The sequence below is a fragment of the Mercenaria mercenaria genome, unplaced genomic scaffold (genome assembly GCF_021730395.1).
Source record: "Mercenaria mercenaria strain notata unplaced genomic scaffold, MADL_Memer_1 contig_3724, whole genome shotgun sequence".
NCBI lineage: Eukaryota > Metazoa > Mollusca > Bivalvia > Venerida > Veneridae > Mercenaria > Mercenaria mercenaria.
In genome coordinates, this window is record NW_026461891.1 from 40,090 (window position 1) to 63,119 (window position 23,030).

At 34.6% G+C, this 23,030-nt stretch overlaps 1 protein-coding gene across 3 annotated transcripts; it reads left to right on the forward strand.

The window, feature by feature from the left end:
* Nucleotides 1–272: 272 nt before the first annotated feature.
* LOC128553345 (probable glutathione S-transferase 7) lies at nucleotides 273–20,680 on the forward strand. Of its 3 annotated transcripts, none has more exons than XM_053534484.1 (6): nucleotides 273–277; nucleotides 16,745–16,881; nucleotides 18,165–18,257; nucleotides 18,700–18,815; nucleotides 19,333–19,437; nucleotides 20,335–20,680. In XM_053534484.1, exons 2-6 carry the CDS (start codon nucleotides 16,749–16,751, stop codon nucleotides 20,497–20,499), a joined length of 612 nt encoding a protein of 203 aa, XP_053390459.1. In that variant the 5' UTR covers nucleotides 273–277; nucleotides 16,745–16,748; the 3' UTR covers nucleotides 20,500–20,680. The 3 variants fall into 3 exon arrangements, with proteins under 3 accessions (XP_053390459.1, XP_053390458.1, XP_053390457.1); XM_053534483.1 differs by lacking the exon at nucleotides 273–277 and adding an exon at nucleotides 14,234–14,299 and having other exon boundaries at nucleotides 16,747–16,881; XM_053534482.1 differs by lacking the exon at nucleotides 273–277 and adding an exon at nucleotides 14,626–14,738 and having other exon boundaries at nucleotides 16,747–16,881.
* Nucleotides 20,681–23,030: the final 2,350 nt, after the last annotated feature.

Below are 23,030 nucleotides of genomic sequence, written 5' to 3' on the forward strand. Positions count from 1 at the left end.
ATTTTGGTAATTTTGATTATTCTTCTGTCACAGTTTCTAAACCATTTCCCTCTTAAAGCCCTTTCCATCCCAAGTTATTTGCCGACATGCGGACCTCTAGTTATGTTTTGAGTTATCTTCTTCAACCCTTTCTATCCAGTTTATCCCGTAACAAAGTTTCCCGTTCGGGCATATATGATTCACCAACTGCGGAACTCTAGTTTGTTAAATATGTTGTTAGGAAAATGGATATGTAAATTAATTGTCTTAACCCTTCCACACAAACAACAAATCTGCAGCAGGATAATGTCACAAACATGGAAACAGTCTATTAATTGAGGTATAATTACTGAGAAAAGTTTATAACATTGTGGTAAAAGGAAAAAATTGCTTGTTTTGAGCAACTTCTTGTTTTGTCACAATGTTTTCAAAAGACGTCAGAAAGTGTCTATATGAGGGAAAGGGCTCATGATGTGATTTTAATATACTCTTTTTTTTTTATTTCAGAGCAAACTTCTGGAATATCACACACACCAATGGATGGAATATCCCACACACCAATGGAAAGTATCCAGACTGTCCAATATGATCCTGTTTTTTCAACACCAAAGAAGCAACAGATTTCTGAACATTTTCATGAATCAAATAAAGGTCTTGAATGTTGCAATGCAACTTTAACAGGAATTGAAATAAATTCACCACCAACTGTGGATCCAGACCAGGGTGAAACTATGTCTTCAAAATCTCTTTTTCTTGATGAAAATGTATGTAGCGATTGTGATTCAGACATTGGAGATTTCAATGAAGTTTGTTATTTAGATCAGAATTCATCATTTGAGATCAAAGGTGACAGTTCATCAGAAACTGGTTTATCAGACTGTGACACAGAAAGTTTACAGTCAGAATCAAGTTCAGATACAGACTTATCTGTAAACACTATCTATTCAAGTGAAGCTTCTTCTGACACAGATTCTAAGAATGATGAAGTACAGGAAGGCATTCCAATTAAAGAATTTCAGTCTCTTTCTCTCCTGTCTTGTTTCTTGAGAAACCAGTTTTCTGCTAGTTCAAGCCAGGATGTAATACAGACTTTTAAAGACACATTTAAAGAATGTGAAGACATTTCTAAGTTAGACTTTAATGAAATGATGTCCTATGTTGACACAACACCTATTAAAGAAGTTCATTATTGTGTATTGTGCAATGAGCTATTTCCAGAGAATGAAGACATTTTTAACTGCATTACAACAAACTGTGAAGGTCTGCGCTACAAGGGATCTCTGTCTAGTCAACAGATTAAGTCTCGACAACCAAAGCAAAGCTTTGTCTTTGCAGATGTGAAGAAGCAACTTGTGGATCTTCTTCAGACTTCAGGTATATAAATGCTTAGTTTACTAAAGCTAGAACTATTACCATCTTTCTGTATATGCCATGAACCTTTTGGAATGTCAAATGGCCATAACTTGATGTCAATTAATTAGTCTAAAAATAACAGCCATTTTTAGCTGGACTATATGAAGTATAAGGAGAGCTGTCCTACTCGACCCGGCGTCGGCGTCTGTGTCTTTCCATGTCCCCACCTTGTTTAAAGTTTTTTAACACTTTCTCTTTTTTCATCATATCTCTGTATTTACTTGATGGATTTGATTCAAACTTAAAATAGTTATTCCTTATCATCACCCACATCATCTGACATAACAGCCATAACTCTTGCACCAATGTTGTTTTATTTATCCCCCTTTACACTTAGATTTTCAGGTTAAAGTTTTGATGCACTTTCACTCTATCTCTGTTATTACCAAATGGATTTGGTTCAAACTTAAAATAATTCTTCATCATCATCATCCACATCATATGACACAAGGTGCATAACTCTGGCACAAATTTTTCATGAATAATTCCCCCTTTTTACTTAAAATTTCAGGTTAAAGTTTTGATGCACTTTCACTCCAACTCTGTTATTACCAAATGGATTTGATTAAAACTTAAAATAATTCTTCAACATCATCACCCACATCATATGACACAAGATGCATAACTCTGGCACAAATTTTCTTGATTTATTCCCCCATTTTACTTATAATTTCAGGTTAAAGTTTTGATGCACTTTCACTCCAACTCTGGTTATTACCGAATGGATTAGATTAAAATTTAAAATAATTCTTCAACATCATCACCCACATCATATGACACAAGGTGCATAACTCTGGCACAAATTTTTCATGAATTATTCCCCCTTTTTACTTATAATTTCAGGTTAAAGTTTTGATGCACTTTCACTCCAACTCTGTTATTACCGAATGGATTAGATTAAAACTTAAAATAATTCTTCAACATCATCACCCACATCATATGACAGAAGGTGCATAACTCTGGTACAATTTTTCATGAATTATTCCCCCTTTTACTTATTACATCTGTATAATTTCATAATATTGTCACAACAATACATTATGTTCCCTATATGTTGAGTATTTCTTATTATTTTTAGCTTGACTATTCAAAGAATAGGGGAGCTATCCTACTCGCCCCGGCGTCGGCGTTAGCGTGAGCGTCACACAGATGTTAAAGTTTGCTTACCACCCCAAATATTTTCAAAGTCCATTGACATATGGCTTTGAAACTTTGTGCACTTGTTGACCATCATGACCCCAACCTGTACACAGAAGGAGGTAACTCTGTCAAGCATTTTGACAGAATTATGTCCCTTTTTCGACTTAGAATTTACGTTAAAGTTTGCGTACCACCTCAAATATTTTCAAAGTCCATTGACGTATGGCTTTGTAACTTTGCACACTTGTTCACCATCATGACCCCAACCTGTATACAGGAGGAGGTAACTCTATCAAGTATTTTGACAGAATTATGCCCCTTTTTTGACTTAGAATTTACGTTAAGGTTTGCGTACCACCTCAAATATTTTCAAAGTCCATTGACGTATGGCTTTGTAACTTTGCACACTTGTTCACCATCATGACCCCAACCTGTACACAGGAGGAGGTATCTCTATCAAGCATTTTGACAGAATTATGGCCCCTTTTCGACTTGGAATAAATGTTAAAGTTTGCGTTCCACCCCAAATATTTTCAAATTCCATTGAGATATTGCTTAATTTGCTTTCATATTTCACATTCTTGTTTACCATCATAACTTATATTTTACTATCAAGGACTGAGAATAGTTAAGCGCGCTGTCCATTGACAGCTCTTGTTTACACAAACTTGTTCTGTTGTTCAATATTTTCATCCATATTTTAGTCATTGAACACTGTAGTGACAGCTCCATTTCCTCAGATATGCCCACTTCCACTATACAGCATGGAAGTAGTCCAGCAAGCTGTCTCCTGTGACAGCTCTTGTTTTCATGCTGATTTTGGAAATATCCATAGGACATTAAGGAGCAACGGCTGTACATTTACAAATCGTGAAACAGTCTTCATAAATTCAGTATTTAAAAACACTTTTCAGTACATGTGTCAGGGGCTATCTGTTAATTTACCATGTAATCCTTGGGCAGGTATGTTCCCACCCTGGGTCTATGTGCATTGCCCTTGGGCAAATTTGCCCTAGCCTTAAGGTTATATAAATCTACAAAATCTTTTAAGATTGCATTACTAAATCTTGTTTTAAAAAAACTTGAATTGAAACAATCACAAAAGATCATGATAGAACAGATAGCAGGTGATTTTTAAAAATGTTGGTCATTGAAAAAAAATCCTAGATATATAATTTTACATCTCTGTAGCAGACAAATTTTGAAAATGTTCTAAAAGGAGCAATTTCTCCCACAATGCTTTCCAGTACATTTAAGAATGATATTTATTCCTTCCCTCTCAATAATTTCTATATTTTCACTTGTAAATTTAAAAATACTGCATGGGTTATTCATTTAAATATGCAGAGACGATGGTTCTATTTTGGTTTCTGTATTTCAGGAACTTGGGAAGAGATTGCGGACAGAAAAATGTGTGCATATGAAAGGTTAGAATCTGGAGCAGACACACTAAATGATATTACTGATGGAAGGAAATATCGAGAAATGATGAAGAGAGGTGGTTTTCTGGATAAAGGTCTGGATAATATTACAGGAATATTCAACACTGATGGGGTAAATCTGTACTCTTCTTCGAAGGTAGAACTGTGGCCAATATTTCTGGCCATTAATGAACTCTCCCCTCCTAACCGTTTTTCGCGGGATAACATACTGCTCATAGGCATCTGGCAGGGTAAGGGAAAACCACCATTTAAAGTATTCTTCAAGATTTTCAGTGAGTATATGAACTCCCTGTATAATGACGGAGTGCAAATCAGAGTGAACGAGGATGTTTTTAATGTTAAACTTGCAGTAGTGTGTGGTGCGTTTGATCTACCAGCAAAAGCAGAACTTTTAAATATGTCCTATTTTAATGGCTCACATGCTTGTATAAAGTGTGAAGAATCCGGTGAGACTGTAAAGCAAGGTAAAGGTACTGCGAGATGTTTTCCTTACAGAATTTCTGGCGCTCGTTTGTCTGATCGCAAACATGAGTCAGTTTTGGCCAATATGAGGACTGGAAGTGCTAAAAACAGATCAAAGGGATTCAAGGGGTTGTCTGGTTTAGTGAACCTAGTAAGCTTTGACTTGGTGCTTGGGATAGTCCCTGAATATATGCATGGTGTACTGCTAGGGGTGACCAAGACTCTCCTGAATAAGTGGTTCTCTCCATCGCAAAGCAGCAAAGCGTACTTCATTGGTAATCACTTGAAATCTATTTCTCGCAGGATGAAAAACATCAAACCACCAGATGGAATAGAGAGGTTGCCCAGGGATTTGGAAAAAAACTATAATCATTTTAAAGCAACAGAACTCCAATCCGGCTGCTGTATTATGCTTATCCCTGTGTACAAGGCTTTCTGAAGGAAGAATATTTGGAAAATCTTCTCTGTATTTCTGAAGGGATTCACATTCTTCTTCGTGATCAAATTTCACAAGAACTTCTGGACACAGCTGCTGATCTTTTGGACCAGTTCTACTCATCTTTCCAACATCTGTATGGCAATGGTTCATGTGGACTCAATGTTCACAATGCTGGCCAACACTTGGTAGAATATACCAGGTTTTGGGGACCACTTTGGTGTTGGAGTTGTTTTCCTTTCGAGGATACCAATGCAGTGCTCCTCCAAGCAGTGCACGGTACAGGGCTGGTTTCAAAACAAATTATGAAATATAGACAAGCACAGGCATGTATAAGGAGGAGAGGCTTAAACAAAAAGAAAACAAATGGGTGGAAAGTCACACATGAAGCAATAAACTGCCATGTTGCTGGGACATTAAAGCAAATCAAAAATGATCAGGTTCATAAGGACATATTGGAGCATCTAACAACACTGCATAATATTGATGAAATAGACAATATGAAGTGGTTTAACAGAATAATTGTTAATGAAAAGCGGTTTTACTCAGAACAGTATAGCAGGATGCAGAGGAGGATTTGTAGCATTGTGCTTTATGGCAACAACTCAATTGGATGTGTTAAATATTTTGTTTTGTGCGATGATCTTGCGTATGCTGTTATTGAGAAAATGGAGGTGATACCATTAGCACAGCTTCAAATGAGGGTATCAAGTCATTTTATCCCTGTAAGATATACAGGGACCATGATCTTGGTCACTGCTGAGCAGTTGCAGGAAATACTGGTACTATTACACACTGGAGACAATGACACTGAACCAACATTTGTTGTCAGGATGCCAAATTGCTATGGCCACGCTGTATTCAAATGAAACAGAGTGACAAATGTTGTCTTAGACTCACTTCTGCTGTTGATTCATTGAAGAATGCCTTTATTGTAATATTTACTCTCTATATATAATTATATTGCACTGGCTGCAAATGTAAAATGTTACATAGGGAAGAAATAATAGTAAAATCAGTTTTATAACTATATTAAAGCTTGCAGGAACATACATGTTTAATATGTTTTTACACAATCTTATGATTTAGTCATAAACATGATATGGTTCTGTTATCCTTACAAGCAATTGCAATAAATAAAATATAACAATCCAAAATTAATCTTATCAATTTCTGTTTTCATTTACAAGTACTGGTGAAAACCTTAATTATGTATTTATAAATAATCAGTGACATTCATTAATAGAGATTAATATTTTCAAGAGCATTTTCTGAGAATATTACTGGACATATTGAAAAGTTACAAGTTATACAGGTTTTTCTAAATTTTTGTGTAACAATTATTGTATAGAACATTTGAAGAACATAAAGCCCTTAACTGTTCTAAAAGTGTACTGGAATTCTGTTGCAGATCGTTTCTAGAACATATGCAGAACTTGATTTGACAAAATATTCTAGAATTTTGTTTCAGAACATTTGTAGAACATTTGAAGAAATTGATATTTCCTTGAAATGTTCTAAAAATGTTCTACAAATAAGTTCTGGAACATTTGTAGAACTTGTAAATCACAAAATAGGTCATGAATTTATTTTGGAACATTTTAAGAACACTTTTAGAACTAAATATTGTTCTGCAAATGTTCTTGATTTGTACAATAAAATGTTCCAGAACAGTTCTAGAGCAATTGTTCTAGAACTGAGTTACGGAACACTTCTAGTACTGTTCTGTTACGTTCGGAAACAGTTCTAGAACTGTACTGATTTCTAGAACAGATTTTCGCAGAGGTAGAAGTCAGTGCCTTGGTTGATTTATCGTGTATGTACACAACCGCAAGTTTGTCCGTAAAGGTAGGAACGTTCAAGATTGTCCGTTAGTAATTATGTACTCAAACGCCTTCTGTCCGCAGAAGGAGTACCGCCAGTCTGTCTATTCAGTGCCAGTGTTTATATCAAGTAGTAAATTAAATGTAGTCAAACGCATTTTAACGCAAGCTTGTCCGTGTAAGTTATAATCATGTATACAAATGTCTGTTGGTATGTGTAAGTTGTGCGGTATACAAATGCCAGTATGTCCGTGTAAGTAATCAGGGCGTGTCCGTGCCCGTGTATACAATCAGTTTTGTCCGTTTAAGTGCAAAATTGTCCGTGTAAGTAATAATGTACACAAACGTCTGTTGGTATGTGTAAGTTGTACGGTATGCAAATGCCAGCATGTCCGTGTAAGTAATCAGGGCGTGTCCGTGTCCGTGATTATACTAGCATCATTTTATCCGTTTAAGTGCAGAATTGTCCGTGTAAGTAATAATGCACACAAATGTCTGTTGGTATGTGCAAGTTGTGCGGTATACAAATGCCAGCATGTCCGTGTCAGTAATCAGGGTGTGTCCGTGTCCGTGTCCGTGTTTATACTACCATCAGTTTGTCTGTTTGTGTGCAAACTTGTCCGTGTAAGTAATAATGTATACAATATCTGTTGGTATGTGTAAGTTGGGCGGTAAACAAATGTCAGCTTGTCCGTGTCAGTGATCGGGGCGTGTCCGTGTTTATACTAGCATCAGTTTGTCTGGTTAAGTGCAAACTTGTCCGTGTAAGTAATAATGTATACAAATGTCTGTTGGTATGTGTAAGTTGTGCGGTATACAAATGCCAGCATGTCCGTGTCAGTAATCAGGGCGTGTCCGTGTCCGTGTTTATACTAGCATCAGTTGGTCCGTTAAAGTGCAAGCTTGTCCGTGTAAGTAATAATGTATACAAATGTCAGTTGGTATGTGTAAGTTGTGCGGTATACAAATGCCAGTATGTCTGTGTCAGTAATCAGGGCGTGCCTGTGTATATACTAGCATCAGTTTGTCCATTTAAATGCAAACTTGTCCGTGTAAGTAATAATGTATCCAAGAAAGTTACTGTTCTGGGTGTGTCCATGTATATATCCTCGGCGTGTCAGGGCAATGTCAGTTGTGTATAAAAGTGTACATGTCAGTTGTGTATGAAGTTATGTATATCCGTGTGTTGGTTTACGCGGTAAGGTTTTTGTAAACTCGTGTGTAGGAAAACTAGGTTTACAGTGTAATGTTATGTTAACCCGTGTGTTGGTTTTCGGTGTAAAGTTGTGTAAAGTTATGTAAACCTGTGTGGTGGTTTACGGTGTAAAGTTATGTAAACCCGTGTTGTGGTATATGATGTGAAGCTGTGTTATGTAAACTCGTGTGTTGGTTGACCTGTGTTTCTGCCGGTCAGTTTAAGTGCGTGAACAAGGTTTTGCCTATGGAAGTGTTCCTAATTCCTAGTTTGACGGTTATGCTGGGCAATGTTATTACTGACTCTAAACATTCAATTCGAAACTGTCAGGTTACACATGCTCCTACAACAGGCCTCCTTGGTACCACAATGGTCCTCTCCTTGTGTATCGTTTCACGTGTCCTTTGATAAACTTCGCCGTACAAATGGAATAGGGCATAAGGAAACAGTTCAGAACATTCGTAACAGGATTCTCAAAATTGACATTTCTTATAAAGCGATAGAATTATTTCGCGCAGATGAATCCATTCGTCTAACTCCGGCCTTGATTTTTTCACTTGATAAACTTTGCGTCGCACTTCGAGAGAACTTAGGCTAGAATTTGGCGAAAATTTTCTCGAGAAAATTTTGTGGCGGAAATTCTAGCTTTAGAGTTGCATGTATTTTCCAGCTATTCGAAATTAATTAAAACTGATAATCTTAGTAAATCTTTTACCATTAAACGTGTTAAAGTGAACGTATTTTAAGCCTCCCCTGTTACTGCGTACAACAAAATTTAAAAATACGATCTTACAGGGCCTCGAGGTTCGCTCGTGCATATTTTGGTGTCTCTCGAGTAATCCTTGTATTTTGGCTAATGTTTTGGGGGGGCTCTGCAGCCGGTTGGTGCATACTAGTGTAGCACGTTGTGCATGTGTAGCACGTTAGTGCGTGGTGTAACACATTAGTGTGTGGTGTAGCACGTAAGTGCATGGTGTAGCACGTTAGTGCATGTGTAGCACGTCAGTGCATGTGTAGCACGTTAGTGCATGGTGTAGCACGTTAGCGCATGGTGTAGCGCGTCCGTACATGGTGTAGCACGGTAGTGCATGGTGTAACAAATCTTGCGTGTTGTGTAACACTTTAATAACTTACCATATTAGTCCACTGGGTCAAGCAAATCAGGGGATGGCTTAAAATAGTTTTTATTCTTCGTTTGTCACAAAATACCTTAAGCTTGAGTTTCCGCTACGCGCCAGTCAGATGTGTTTAGTTGTGTTACTATCGCGACTTCAGAATTACTTAGCGGCCACATATCTCCACAACGACAGCATGACAAATTATAGGAAGCTTTACGCAATACAGGGACAGACGTTTAATTTGAAAACAGTGTTCTAAGGACTTGATCTATCTGTCGCCAATATGGTCCTGCGGAGGATCTGATCTATCTGTCGCCTATATGGTACCGCGGAGGATCTGATCTATCTGTCACCTATTTGGTACCGCAGAAGATCTATCTATTGAAATAAGCATATTGACACTGACTGTTTAAATAAGTGACAATTCATAGTGCTATTTGTAATAAATTTATCACTGTGTGGGCATTTGCCCGATATGACTAATGATAATAATAATAATAATAATAACATGATGTCTTTAATTGAAGTAAAGTTATTGTGTTTTTAATTATTGTTGGGAGACCTAGTCTTCCGTTTGGGTATGAGATTCCCCCAAATGTACATGAATGGCCACCATAAACAACTATTACGCAAAGCAGACCAAGCTGTTCGGGAATCGAACCAAGTGTGTTGGATTATGGTAACCGGAGTCTTAAAATAAACGGTGTTTTATAATAAGTTAATAGAAACAGAATTTCACAAGATGAACTGTGTTGATAAAGGTACTGATGGAAAGAGAAAAATCTTTGCTTCCAACGTAATGTGCAACACGTATCTAAAAATATGAGGAAATTAAAGAAAACAATCGGAGAATTGTTACATGAATGACTTTGCTTTCCCGTATTGCAGGTAACTTACATAGATAGGATTAGGATAGACAAACTGTGTGCAGTCAGCAAGTTCACTCTATAAACAGGTTGTCTCCCTTAAATAAAGAGAGTTAAGTAAGTGAAATAGGCATTAATGAAATAACTTTTATCAAGAGTTTGTACCAATCGAAAGTTTTTCTCATCAGGCTTTATCAAAACTTCCACGAAATTGAAATATGCAGTCATATTTGGCAAATATATGAGAACACAAAAATTAATGATCGAAAACATAATTTAACAAAAAAAAAATAGACATATATTATGTTCAGCTATGTTATAAACAAAGTTCTTATGAGCCTTAAACTTATTTTATTGGCGATTTTGAAAATCACTTATATATGACGGTTTGCCATTATGGAACGGTTTCAAATGCACCATCTCTTTCATTGTTGATTCAAACACATCGTCTGACGGTATCTCCGACAAAAATACCGGTTAAGTATAGCAGCTCGAGCCTATGAGTTTAAGCTGAATATCAATAGTTGTATATTGTTAGTTTAAAACATTGAGTTGTTTGCCTGATCCCTGATTTATATGTAAGATTTATAGGTCTAATCAGCTCTGAGTTTTATAAAGGATATTCAACAAAGTTTGTTGCCGTGCCTTGCCTTGACACTGGAACGACCACTGCTATCAAGTAACAAGTGACCGAAAATTTAAACATATATTTCAAAGACGCGTCACAAATGCTCAAATAAATTGAAACAAATGCGTTTATTTCACCGAAAAAATAGTCACTTTGTAATTCTCGGCTTCATAATAGTTTCAAGACCACTGATCCCAGGTGGTCAAGGTAACTCTGTTTTTCAGTGGTAATACATTGAAATGGAACTAAGGATATCATCACACCGTAGACCTTGACTGGTCACCTTACTCGATTAAATCGTATGTCGAGAAATGCAGAAACGTAGATCGAGATAAACAAAATACACGTAGTCTTCTCCGATAGAGCTTTCCGAGGTGTATAAATGTTGGTAAAACAAGTTATGATTCAAACTAACGTTACTAAATACACTAACTGCAAACATTTACACACCTCGGAAAGCTCTATCGGAGAAGACTACGTGTATTTTGTCTCTCTCGCTCTACGTTTCTGCTGACAGCCGTCTAACTGTTGATGAAACCTGTATTCTGATTGAATGACAAATACAAAAAAAAATGATCATGTGACCATTCTTGTGTCATAGCCGCAAAAGAGAAATGTTTGACAGTTATGATAAAGATACATGTTTTCTTTTCCGATGGAGCTTTCCGAGGTGTGCAAATGTTTGCAATTAGTATATTTATTAACATTATTACAAACATAACTTGTTTCACCAAGTTCTACCGCTATTTATTGCAGTTTACACGTTTCAATGTTTTATGCGATCATGTACAGGTTGTAAACACGGCCGTGTCAGCATATAAAAATTATAATTTACGACTTTTTGGTTATTTTTAAAGTGGGAAAAGTAAATATTTTCTGTTAGTATCATGCTTTGCTCGTGTAGTTGTCGGGTATTACCAAAATGTTGCGCGATAGCATGAACGTAGGGGTCAAAATTGAAATCCACCATGTTATCCCCCTTGTCTCTTTATATATGTTTTATGTGTGATTTTACAATATATGACCATTTTGTGTCGATTCGCCGTAAAACCCAACTCACTTACTTTACTTTTAAAAATAACTTCTTGAATTTCATTAAAAACATTTAAAAGTCTACCATAGAACGTGACAGATCCCTGTGGTGTTTGCATGGTTAAGTAGATGAGGAATGATTAAAAATCAAAATTTTGTTCGAGATGTGGTACCGTTCGGAGTTGGTCCCAACAAACTGGACTGAAACTTCCACGAAATCGAATTATGCAGTCATATAATTTCAATGATGTAAGCTATGTTCCGACATAAATAAAGTCGTCAAAAACGTTCGCAAAAGATGCCTGTAAGAATTTAAAAAATGTAATGTTACTGAGATTTTAATTACAAGCTACTGTATGCTAATGGTAAGTGTCCCATACTGTTTCATCCTGATATAAAACTCTGTCATATATTTTAAAATCGATATCTAATACACAGATTATATAAACAAAGTTCTTTAAAGAGTTTATACATACGTGTGCATGAAAGTAAAATACATAAGATCACTGTCAGTCGGACAGCTTTGAAACAACAAAAACAATCGACAGTACTTTAGTAGAGTATAACCCCCACCTTCATTTAAGCCACACCAAATTGAAAAGTTGTTCATCGGATTTTTTTCTGAAAAATTTGAGGCGGCGAGCGGAAAAAAAACACAACATATTTTTATGTTTTCGAGAAAATCAGGGCGAGCAAAGAGCAAAGAAATATATTTGTCTTGTTTTGCCTCTCGATTAACTAATGAAAACCTTAAAATAGAATTTACTAGAATGTACTGCCCTTTTCCGTTAAAATGATTCGCCAGGGATTGAGAAAACATGGGTACGTTTTTGGTTTGGTACGTTTTGACCTGCAGGCGCACAACAGATAGAACTCGTGAAAAAAGGTAATAACATTGGCATACAGTAGAGTGTAATCAAATAATGTATGCTTTTGAAAATGCTGTTAGAAAATATATAATATACAATAATGCACAACCTTAAACCATAATCATGACATAGATATGTGACTTGAATATTTACTGCTATGAAAAAGTAGCATTTTCAGCTTGAATTTGAAGTTTTTGATAAAGTCAAATATCTCTGATACTATCAAAGCTTTGACTTGAAACTTAAAACAGTTACTTACTATCAAAGTCTACACTGGCAAAATCAATCCCCATAACTATGATGTGAATTTTGACAGACTTGTGTTCCTTTATAACTTAGATTTGTTTTGTTAAAGTTTTATATAACGTCCAATATCTCTGTCACTTTTTTTTTTTTCATCCAATTTTCAATGAAATAAATCTGATTTTTGTAGCAACTCAATTTAGTAAACATTCGAAGAAAATGGCGTAACTGCGTAAGGGGAAATAACTTTAATACAACTAAATATAAGTATCATGATATATTATTATATAGTATGTATCTATTGTGAATAAAGTCCATTTTAGAACAATTAGGGACTGGAATTATAAGCATTTATACACTTTTACGTCCGTAAAAAGTAGCGCACTAACAGATTTTGGCTTGATTTTTTTTTCAGTGGGGCGAGCGCAAGCAAAAAACTATCATATATATATTTGTGTTTCAAAAAATATACGAGCGGCAAATCCGATGAACAACTTTTTTATTTGGTGAGGCCTTAATACAATCTCTGAAAATAACATATTAACTGACGAATAAATATTTGTACAAATATAGGGCTTTATCTCAAGTACGAATGTAAGTTAAAAATAGGAACATGAGGTTCAAGGGTAAATAAACCCTGATGTTACTGATTTGTAGTTAGTCACGTTTTCAATTTATTTCCAACAGGAATGTAGTGTTAGAAACTAGGACAAGGTTATCAAGGGGGCGTTCAAAACATATTATAGCAGACGGTAGTCCTATACGGAATGTCAGACCAGGCTACCATTTGTATAATATTCTATTAAGCCCTTACTATATATGTTTCAGAAACAAATGGGCATAATTTATAGGCTAAAAGTGTACATTCAGTTGATCTGTCTCTATTGAATCAAATGTTTGTCCAGGAAAGGACTTTTAAATTATTATTTATCAGTTTTGTTTGAGAACAGTCAAATTTCCACGTCGATTAATCACCAACGTCGATTCGTTATGATTATAGAAAATATATCATTTATCCAATTTTGTTTTTAATTTTGAAATATTCATTAAATAAAATGAATTCGAAAGCTTTGAAACAGATATGTGCTTTACCGAAGTGGAACATTATGCTTTACGGCCCTGCGTCACAAGGACGTCATATCGCGCTGCCTTATGGATATCAATCATGTAATTTTAAAATAGTATATGGCTTCGGGAAACATGTGTGTTAGCACTACCTATACATTGTTATTTGTGTGGCATGGCTACCGTATATAAGCGTCTAATTCCTTTCATTTAAACTGTACACAAGTGTTCGGCATGGTACTATGAATATTAACATATGTAACATATATCAATTTTATTTTGACAAAATGCGTCTTGAGGATGCTTCAGACAGGATCTGTTACTATGTTATAATTCATCAGTTTTTAAAGCATAGCCTTGCAAAATGAAATAAATACATACACATATTCTACAGGTTTACTTTAAGCTGAAATTCCTCCAGTGATTGAAAAAGCGGGGTTTCATTAACACTGTAATGTATAAAGAAATATTTTCCAAGTAGAAAAAATGAATTAAGTTACTTTTAGAACACCCCTCGTTCGCCAGTAGCGTGTAAATGTTTATATACGGGAACAACATCACTTGAACGGTGGACTTCAAATCTTCAAGGTAGATCTTGTAATGTTTTATAGAATTTTCATTTCATTCTGAAATAGCTTTTGTTATCTGATGTTTGACTCTAGGAGACAGGTGACTTTATGCTTAAACTATTAAACAAGATAGTCCTAGGGAAAAGTTTAGAAACAGCCGCAACTGATCGGAACATGACATTAAAAGCAGCACGAAATCATGTAATTTAACAGAAAGATTGCAATAAACATCTTTATTGTTAATTTTTCGGCGCTATTTTAGCCATTCTTTTCATTTACTTTTGACAATGTGAACTACAGATCCAAAATGTTTACACGACACAACTTTAAATGTCAAAACAGATATGTTTTAGCCAGATTATATACAATGTATCTAAACGTTTATACAATAGCTGAATGATAAAACCTCGATTTATATGTTACATGGATATCAAACCTGGTACTTGGATGTAAATCGAGTTAGTATTTCTTAAACGATTTATAATTTTCAAATCTTTTTCACAAATTAGGATTGTTTCAAAATATTTCTAACAGCAGTGAAAATCGTATTTGTTTTTACTTTTTGTTAGAATAATTTGTTTTTTACTTCCAAGCCGAAGACAGATCCACATTTAGTTCTAGAATTAGAATGAAACGGTCATTGTTTTTTACTTCCAAGCCGAAGACAGAGGAATGTAATTTATGACAGGCTAATTCAATGACCGTTTCATTCTAATTCTAGAACTAAATGTGTTAAGGCAATTTATTAAATGTAGAAAATCTTTTAACTTTGCGTGTATGTAGAACATCATTCACAATTAAATGTCACGAAGTGTCAGTCATTTGTTAATAAACTGCCAGACTGTTAATGGCACATAATGTAGAGTAAATTCAAACAGGCTATCCCATGATGAGACTACGTCTGTTACCACTTTCAGTGTCGATTCAGGTAGTTTTTTTTTTTTAAAATATCACTGGATTAAAAAAAAACACAGAATGCGCGTTTCGGACAAAACAATGTACCTTTTAGATGTTTAAAACATTCGAAGATAAAATTCTGAAACGACGCAAAAGATAATGCACAATTTAATAAGTTTACATTTTTCTGAAATTTATTGACCTTTCCACGTAGAGGCTGTGTCGTAAATGTATAAGAAATATTGTGCAAATACGTATTTATATACATACTTTCTGTCTCAATGAGGAGTCGTAAACGAGCGATTCACTGACAACGACATGTAGCTTTCAAATCGGTTTCCATGACACAAACTCTTTTCAACAACAGGAAAGTTTTGCTGAAATGACTTTATTGCTCAAAATGTTCGACATCAACATAATATATTTGAGAACAAAATACAGACATTGAATTCTATCTGGACTAAACAATACAATCTCTTCTTATTTTCTCATAGGCCTACAAACTCCACCTTACATTTTAATATATGTTATAGAGTAACTTTGATTTATTGACAAACATAAATTTATTTATAGAAACATATGGAAAGCCGTAGTTCACCCGACGGTGGTGGATCGGATTTTCTATATAAAACTACATTTTGGCATTACAGATGGAATTTCACGTCAATTATCAACTGCATTGTCGATCAGTTTTTTCTTGCACACCGGACTGGCGTTTCCAGTGATTTTACCCATGCCAGCAAAACCCATCTGGCACCCCCATGCCAGATGACTCTCGTGCTGTTAATGACAACTAGCGATTCATGCATTGATTATATATAAAAAATTGTTTATGTAAAATACGAAAAATTAAATACATTGATAGTTTCTCTCCGTTCCTTATAGCATATTTCTCAATTCAAAATACGTTATTTTACGGTTAGAACACACCGTGATGCTACAAACTATAAAACTAAAGTGGAACTTTGTTATTGTGCGTCATTGAAACGTCATGACGTCACTTCTGCTTACGGAGCTTTGTACACATACTCTACTATAGAAAGAGTGTTTCGTTTCAAAGAAAGTATTTCTACTTGTTTTATTTATTCTGTTATATGCAAGAAACTCGCGTTTTAAGCATTATCTCTAAAATATTATAAATATTCCGACAGTTAGAATGTTACTACCTCCATTTAATATGCAATTTTGTAAACGAAAGGAATGAGTTTTTCCAATTTTGCAGATAGTTGTCAAAAGGTTTAAAACATCGAAAAATTAAAATTCTAACAATGATATTATAATGATTTTATGACTTAAATAATGAAATATGAGCCGCGCCATGAGAAAATCAACATAGTGGCTTTGCGGCCAGCATGGATCCAGACCAGCCTGCGCATCCCCGCAGTCTGGTCAGGATCCATGCTGTTCGCTTTCAAAGCTTATTGCAAACAGGGAAACTGTTAGCGAACAGCATGGATCCTGACCAGACTGCGCGGATGCGCAGGCTGGTCTGGATCCATGCTGGTCGCAAAGCCACTATGTTGGTTTTCTCATGGCGCGGCTCATATATTTATATTATCATCTGTTCAGTAATGCCTTCTTACAAGTTCGAGTACTTTGACGGCCGCGGACGGGGTGAACTAACAAGATATGTATTTCACGCTGCTGGGAAAGACTTCGATGACTCAAGGTACACGTTTGAACAATGGGCATCCGTGAAACCATGTAAGTTACATTTCCTTATAAATTCTGCTTTTTATACATTTTGGAAGGAAAAGATACTATTCTTGAGCTATATCAGATGCTCATGGTAGATGCACATTTATCGGGTAACGCGGGTTGCCGACAAGATTTTCTTTATTTTATTTTTTCTATCTTAACACAGATGTTTTCTAGCCACGATTTTGTGTTGTGTAAGAAGCAACTGGATATGATTTAAAGCATATTTCAATAGTACGTAATGTTCAGAGTTTAAAAGCATAGGGTCTCAAAACAAAGTAGGTACTTAAATCTAAATAGTGTTGGTTTATCCGTAAGTGTTGAATGCCTAGTGTTTAAGGTATTTTTGTATTTATATCTTTTGAAATATGCCCCAACAATGATTTGTAGAGACGGGCACAGTAGTGTTTGTATAAAGTTAATCTAAACAAATGATGACAAGGACAGATTATAGGACATCATAATGCAGATAAGGTTTACCAATACATTCAAGTAGTCATTATATTATAGTGTCTATCCGACGTTTAAATATTGCGTCAAATAAAGACAAAAATACACACAGAAGTGTTCCTTAGTTTCATAAATCACAATTATTTCATCATTAGTAGCTCATATATAACAAATATGAAATCAACATTTAGGAACTAGTAAGTAGTTTATGATAAATAGATAAGCATAATAAACAGAAACGAAACAGACTAAATCAAGTTTACTATTATTTTGCTTGGTTGAGTTCTATACTATCAAGTAATCTTCTTACAGACTTTATTAGACCCATTTCTTTGGCTGGTTTAATTAAGAAATAATAAGTTCCCAAACGTGGTTTATCGTAGAATAACCAGAGTTTTGAGTTCTTATGCGTAAGAATATATCACGAAAGCCGTAGGCCTGAGTGATATATTGTTTCTATAAGAACGCAAAACTCGGGTTATTCTACGATAAATCCCACTTGGGAACTTATTATTTCGATTCTAACACGACATACTAGTTTCAACAGTGTTAGAAAAAAAATGGTAACTACTTTTTACGGCCGTGCTACGCTCCTGGATCGGATGACGTCATTGCACGCGAGTGGTTTAATGCAGAATAACCCGAGATAGATTTTGCTCTGAATGTATGTAGGTTATTTGCTGGTCGTGTTAAAATAATTATTAATGAGTCAAAATAAAAGCTGGTGATCGTTATATATGAACATTTCAGAATGTGAAAAATATCAGTTAATGAAGCATTGAACAGTTATGCTGCCATAGATATTAAAAATGTGTCTATATTTTGTCTGGATATTTCAGCGGCTCCGTTTGGTCAGCTTCCAATTCTTCATGTGGATGGCAAGAGACTGGCACAAAGTGGAGCTATCGCTCGATTCTTAGCGCGGGAATTTGGTATGCATTGAATGTAATACAATTCTATCATGTTGCAAAAACACTATTTTCTTTCCATTAATATTCGTTCTCCAGCTAATAATTTAGGAAAAGTTGGCAGTTGAGCAGATAGAAAGGGATATATTGGTCTAACGTATCGGGAGCTAAACATCGAGAACTCGATCTGCTTCAGAATTGTTCGTGTAACGACTGTCAGGTAAATGGTGTAACAGACTGATAACTTGGACTCTTTAAGACATGAGTATACAAAAATATCGCCAGGTATTAAAATGTAACAGGAAATACGTATTCCTTAAGCTGTTAGTTATACCGAGAATTCTGTCAATGCATTGCGTTATATAGGGTTGTTTGCGATAGTTTTAATCAATGAACATTGTCGTCGCAGTGAAGTTTTTGCAATGCACCGGACACACACAATAGATAAGTGTTATTGTTTTTAAAGGATTAGCTGGAAAGAATAGCTGGGAGCAAGGTTTGGTGGACCAATACATGGAACTTGCAGTGGATATGTTCAAAGAAGTTATCAAATGGTACTTTGAAAAGGATGAAGAAAAGAAGGTACTATTCGAATACTTCTTTCCTCAGGTTGACAAAATTTTACATTTAAAGAAAGGAAACAGTCATATTTTGAAATTCCTAATACTTGTGTGAGCAACAATTAAAACATATGATACAGTTTTTTCCTTTAAGTGATTTCAATATGAGGATTTATCGACTTGGGAAAAGGGACGTAGATCAAGGGTTTAGCCGTACCTTAAAGGCAATCATTGTTTGATCAGTAAATGCAATAACTCGATGGTTATTTGGTAAATGTGTTTGAAAACATTTGTAGCGGTTGGTATGTTTGTCTTGTGTCGTGGTTTTAAATGTGTATGACGTCACATTTTACGATGTCATAACATTTTGACGTCATTTATATAGGTCATATAAAATCTGCAAAGTAGACTTAGGCTTATAAGACTTAGGCTCCGCCTTTGAGTCAGAATAATTATTCATCACTTGTCATGTAACTGTATTTAGAACTATGGAAATTACTTTAAATACATATATGATAATAAACTATTTTGTTTTCCAGAGAGAATGCTTGAAAAATCTAAGGGAAGTCGTTTATCCAAAATACTGTGGATTATTCCAAAATGCTCTTGAACAGAATGGAGGCAAATACTTTGTAGGCAATGATGTAAGTGTCTATGTTTTCTATTGTAAGGTGAGGAACAAAACCGTATACATAACTAATCTTCTAACCCAACACCTTATATTGTGCAAGAATCTATAAAATTCTTAAAATGACAGATGTGAATTGTCACATTAATTTCAAACATTCTTTTGTAAATAAGTTAGATCTTCAGTAAAATCAAAGGGTACAATCATTGCTGAAATGAAAACAAATCTGCATTCTGATACTTTTTTCCCGTTTGAAACCAAAGCTTTTCTTTGTTGTTTTATGTGATAGATTATATACTGAATATCTTGAGTGGAGTGAAGGGTGTTGCACATTTAATTGCCCTCAAAAACGGAATCAATCAAACTTAGTCTGCTATAACTTTGTTGTTCAAAACGATCGCTTATAGATTTTATTATTTTGTTTTCGATTTAATACATTGTATTAAATTTTCAACATGTTTCTGAGTACATTTTGTTTTTTAAAGTATGGTAATGTTAAAGATAAAATCTACTTTAGTAAATTTAATATTACGTTCTCTCAAGACGTAGTGAGAATCCCTGATGTAAATGTCTAAATTCAAAATTGCTTCAGTGCTAACTAAATAAAGAGTTAGCATTAAAACAAGAAAGAAATAATATAAATGTGTGTACCTGTTTAATGAATCTAGTATCAAATTCGAAACTGTTTTTGTACGAGAAATTTACGTGTACAAGAAATTGAGTTGATAAAACTACACAGTCAAAAAGTTCTAACGTGTTTTGTTTTCGATTTTCTAGTGGTCCTCATTTCTTTTGCTGTGTACATTATGCTTTAAACCAGATCAAACATAAAAGTTTATTCTTTTAAGATAGGGGAAAAAAAGAAAAGAGGGTAACCATTTACAGAAATTTATTGTCGTATGTTTTTCTTCAGCTTACATTAGCAGATCTCGCAGTCTTGGACATATTTGACACTCCGATGCATCATACCTCGAACATCATGGACTCATTTCCGAAGTTGAAAGCACACAGAGAACGCATAGCATCCACGGCAAACCTAGCAAGCTATATTAAGAAAAGAAAGGTTACAGACATTTGAATATCTCATAGTTTATTCTTGTTTTGCATTCGCAGAACTGAGACAGGACCCATTGTTTCCAGATATTTTCATAATTCCAGTTGATGTGCAAGATCTAGTAGATAAATATATATCACTGCATGGCTAGCTTTTCATTGCGGCTCTTTCATACAATTTATAACAAATAAATTTTGATTCATTTGTTCATGTTTTATTCTCTGTCGTAGCTGTCAGTGGCAACAAGTATTCAATTAAGTTGAACACCGTTTATTTGTTTAGCAAAACTGTATACCTTTTGTAAACTGAATAAACTTCACTTTGTTAGAAAAAATCATAGTTGAAGCTATTTGTTGTAAGATGAATATTTTGAAGATTTTCATTTGCAAAATATACGAGAAAAATATATCTGGTACCGTGAAAATTACTTTAGAGCGGATGTAACATATCTGTAAAAGCTCATGTAGACTTCCCCGTTTCATAATCGTCTTGGATAATACTCCCTTCTAAACAATTTCGTCCCTGGAAAGAATGATATTTCTAAAGCTGCCTTAATTGAAAGTTTAACAAATTTTGACACAGCTTTCCAGAACAAGTCTTTCTATTCTTATAAGATGATATACCCTAACCTGTACGAAAAAAGGACCTGTTTTACAGCTGTAAAACGTCTGTAAAAGACCTGTATTTTGAAACTACAACTGTAAAAGACCTGTAAGTGGAAAAATGACCAGAAATACAGTTGAAATTTTCAGGTGTAAAATATGAAGGTCTCAATTTACAGCTGTAAACATTTTACTGTTGAAAGTTACAGCTGTAAAATGGTCATGTCTCAAAATTACAGCTGTAACATTTTTGGAGGGAAACATGAGTATTGTCAGCCATCTTTAATGCATTTTGGCGGGATATAACTGAAATTCACACAGACATCACATCTTGTAAAATTTTGGAATTTAAAGCGGTATAGAGTAAGTACAGATGTTTAATAGCCTATTATAGTTGTAAAAGGACATGTATAAGTACATATATTAACAATTTACTCTATACTTGAAGCCGATAAGTTTAAAAGAAATAATTACAAGATGTCATATGTTTTCATGACTGACAAATAAAGTTTTATAAACAAGATCTGCATATGTCCTACTTTGTATCCTACTCTTGAATTTTGCAGTTGCAATACTGTAATCATACCACATAATCTTTACGTACTAGATCATTTATTTTGCCATTTTCATAGTAATTGCTACCTTATCTAGAGAATTGCAATTCATCCTAAAACTTTTTGCACCTCTACTTTCGTCCCTTAAAATAATGCTGTCTTTTTCAACACCTCTAATATTTCTACAGCTGTAACTTTTGGGCATTTTTACAGCTGTAACTTTTTATCATTTTTACAGCTGTAACTTTTTTTACAGGTGTAGCTCATTTGCATATTTCGAACTGTTTTACAGTCGTTTGACAGCTGTAAATTGAAATCTACAGCTGTAAAATCAATGTTGTTATATAAAATCTACAGGTGTAAATTTGGAATAAGCATGACTGTTATTTTGAACAAAAATACAGGTCTTTTACAGTTGTAAAATTTCGTACAGGTAATTGATCATTTGTACAACTGATAGATATTCCCTTTATGCTCAGTTTTCTTTTGATTTGTTGACTTTATGCATTCAAGTTTTTTTATGCCGGTTTGTTTAACATAAATTTTCAAGATCATTGAATTTCTCTGTTTTACACCCCGTATCTTCTGTTACCCTCTACATGTCCAAATTGTGAACCTTCATTTCTTGTAATCTGGTACATCTTTATCCAAACACACCTGTTGTATTTTTCCACTGAACGTTCCAAACCGGTTTCCCATTGAGCTATTTATCTTTTTTTTAATTTCGTCCTCGTTGGCCATATATATATATATATATATATATATATATATATATATATATATATATATATATATATATATATATATATATATATTACTTTATCTTTTTATTTTTATTAACCATATTCACGTCCATACATACTGCTATGTGTTGTTGTTGTTGTTTTTTTTGTATGACTGGAACGTGGCTTATTCTGCTGCATAATTACTTATACCTAATTGCTATTAAGTGTATAAGCCTTTAAAATAACATGGATTCCAGAGATTCGCTAAATATGATGAATGATGAAAAGATAAGCTATGTCTCTATGCTCTTCGGAAATGTCGTAGTCTGGCTGCCAGCTAGGTATTATCTTTTATTTACTATTTTTGTCAAATTATAAAACAGTTGACATACTGTTATTAGTAAAAATCGGGTACGGTTGAATTCATAGCTGGACAGCAGTATCATGTATATAGTAAAAGGGGATCAGCCTTTTGTTACACCAAATACTCATTGTAAATTACTATGGACGATTTTAGTCGACCTTTATTAATAGCACTAATCGAATTTGCATAGATAGCATCGGAGATGGGAATGGAATCATTGAAGGACCAGGAGGTAGGCGTCGTAAGTTCTAGTTCAAGCTCCAACTAAAATTAGTAACACTGGTATAAGAGTCCCATCTATGGATATTTT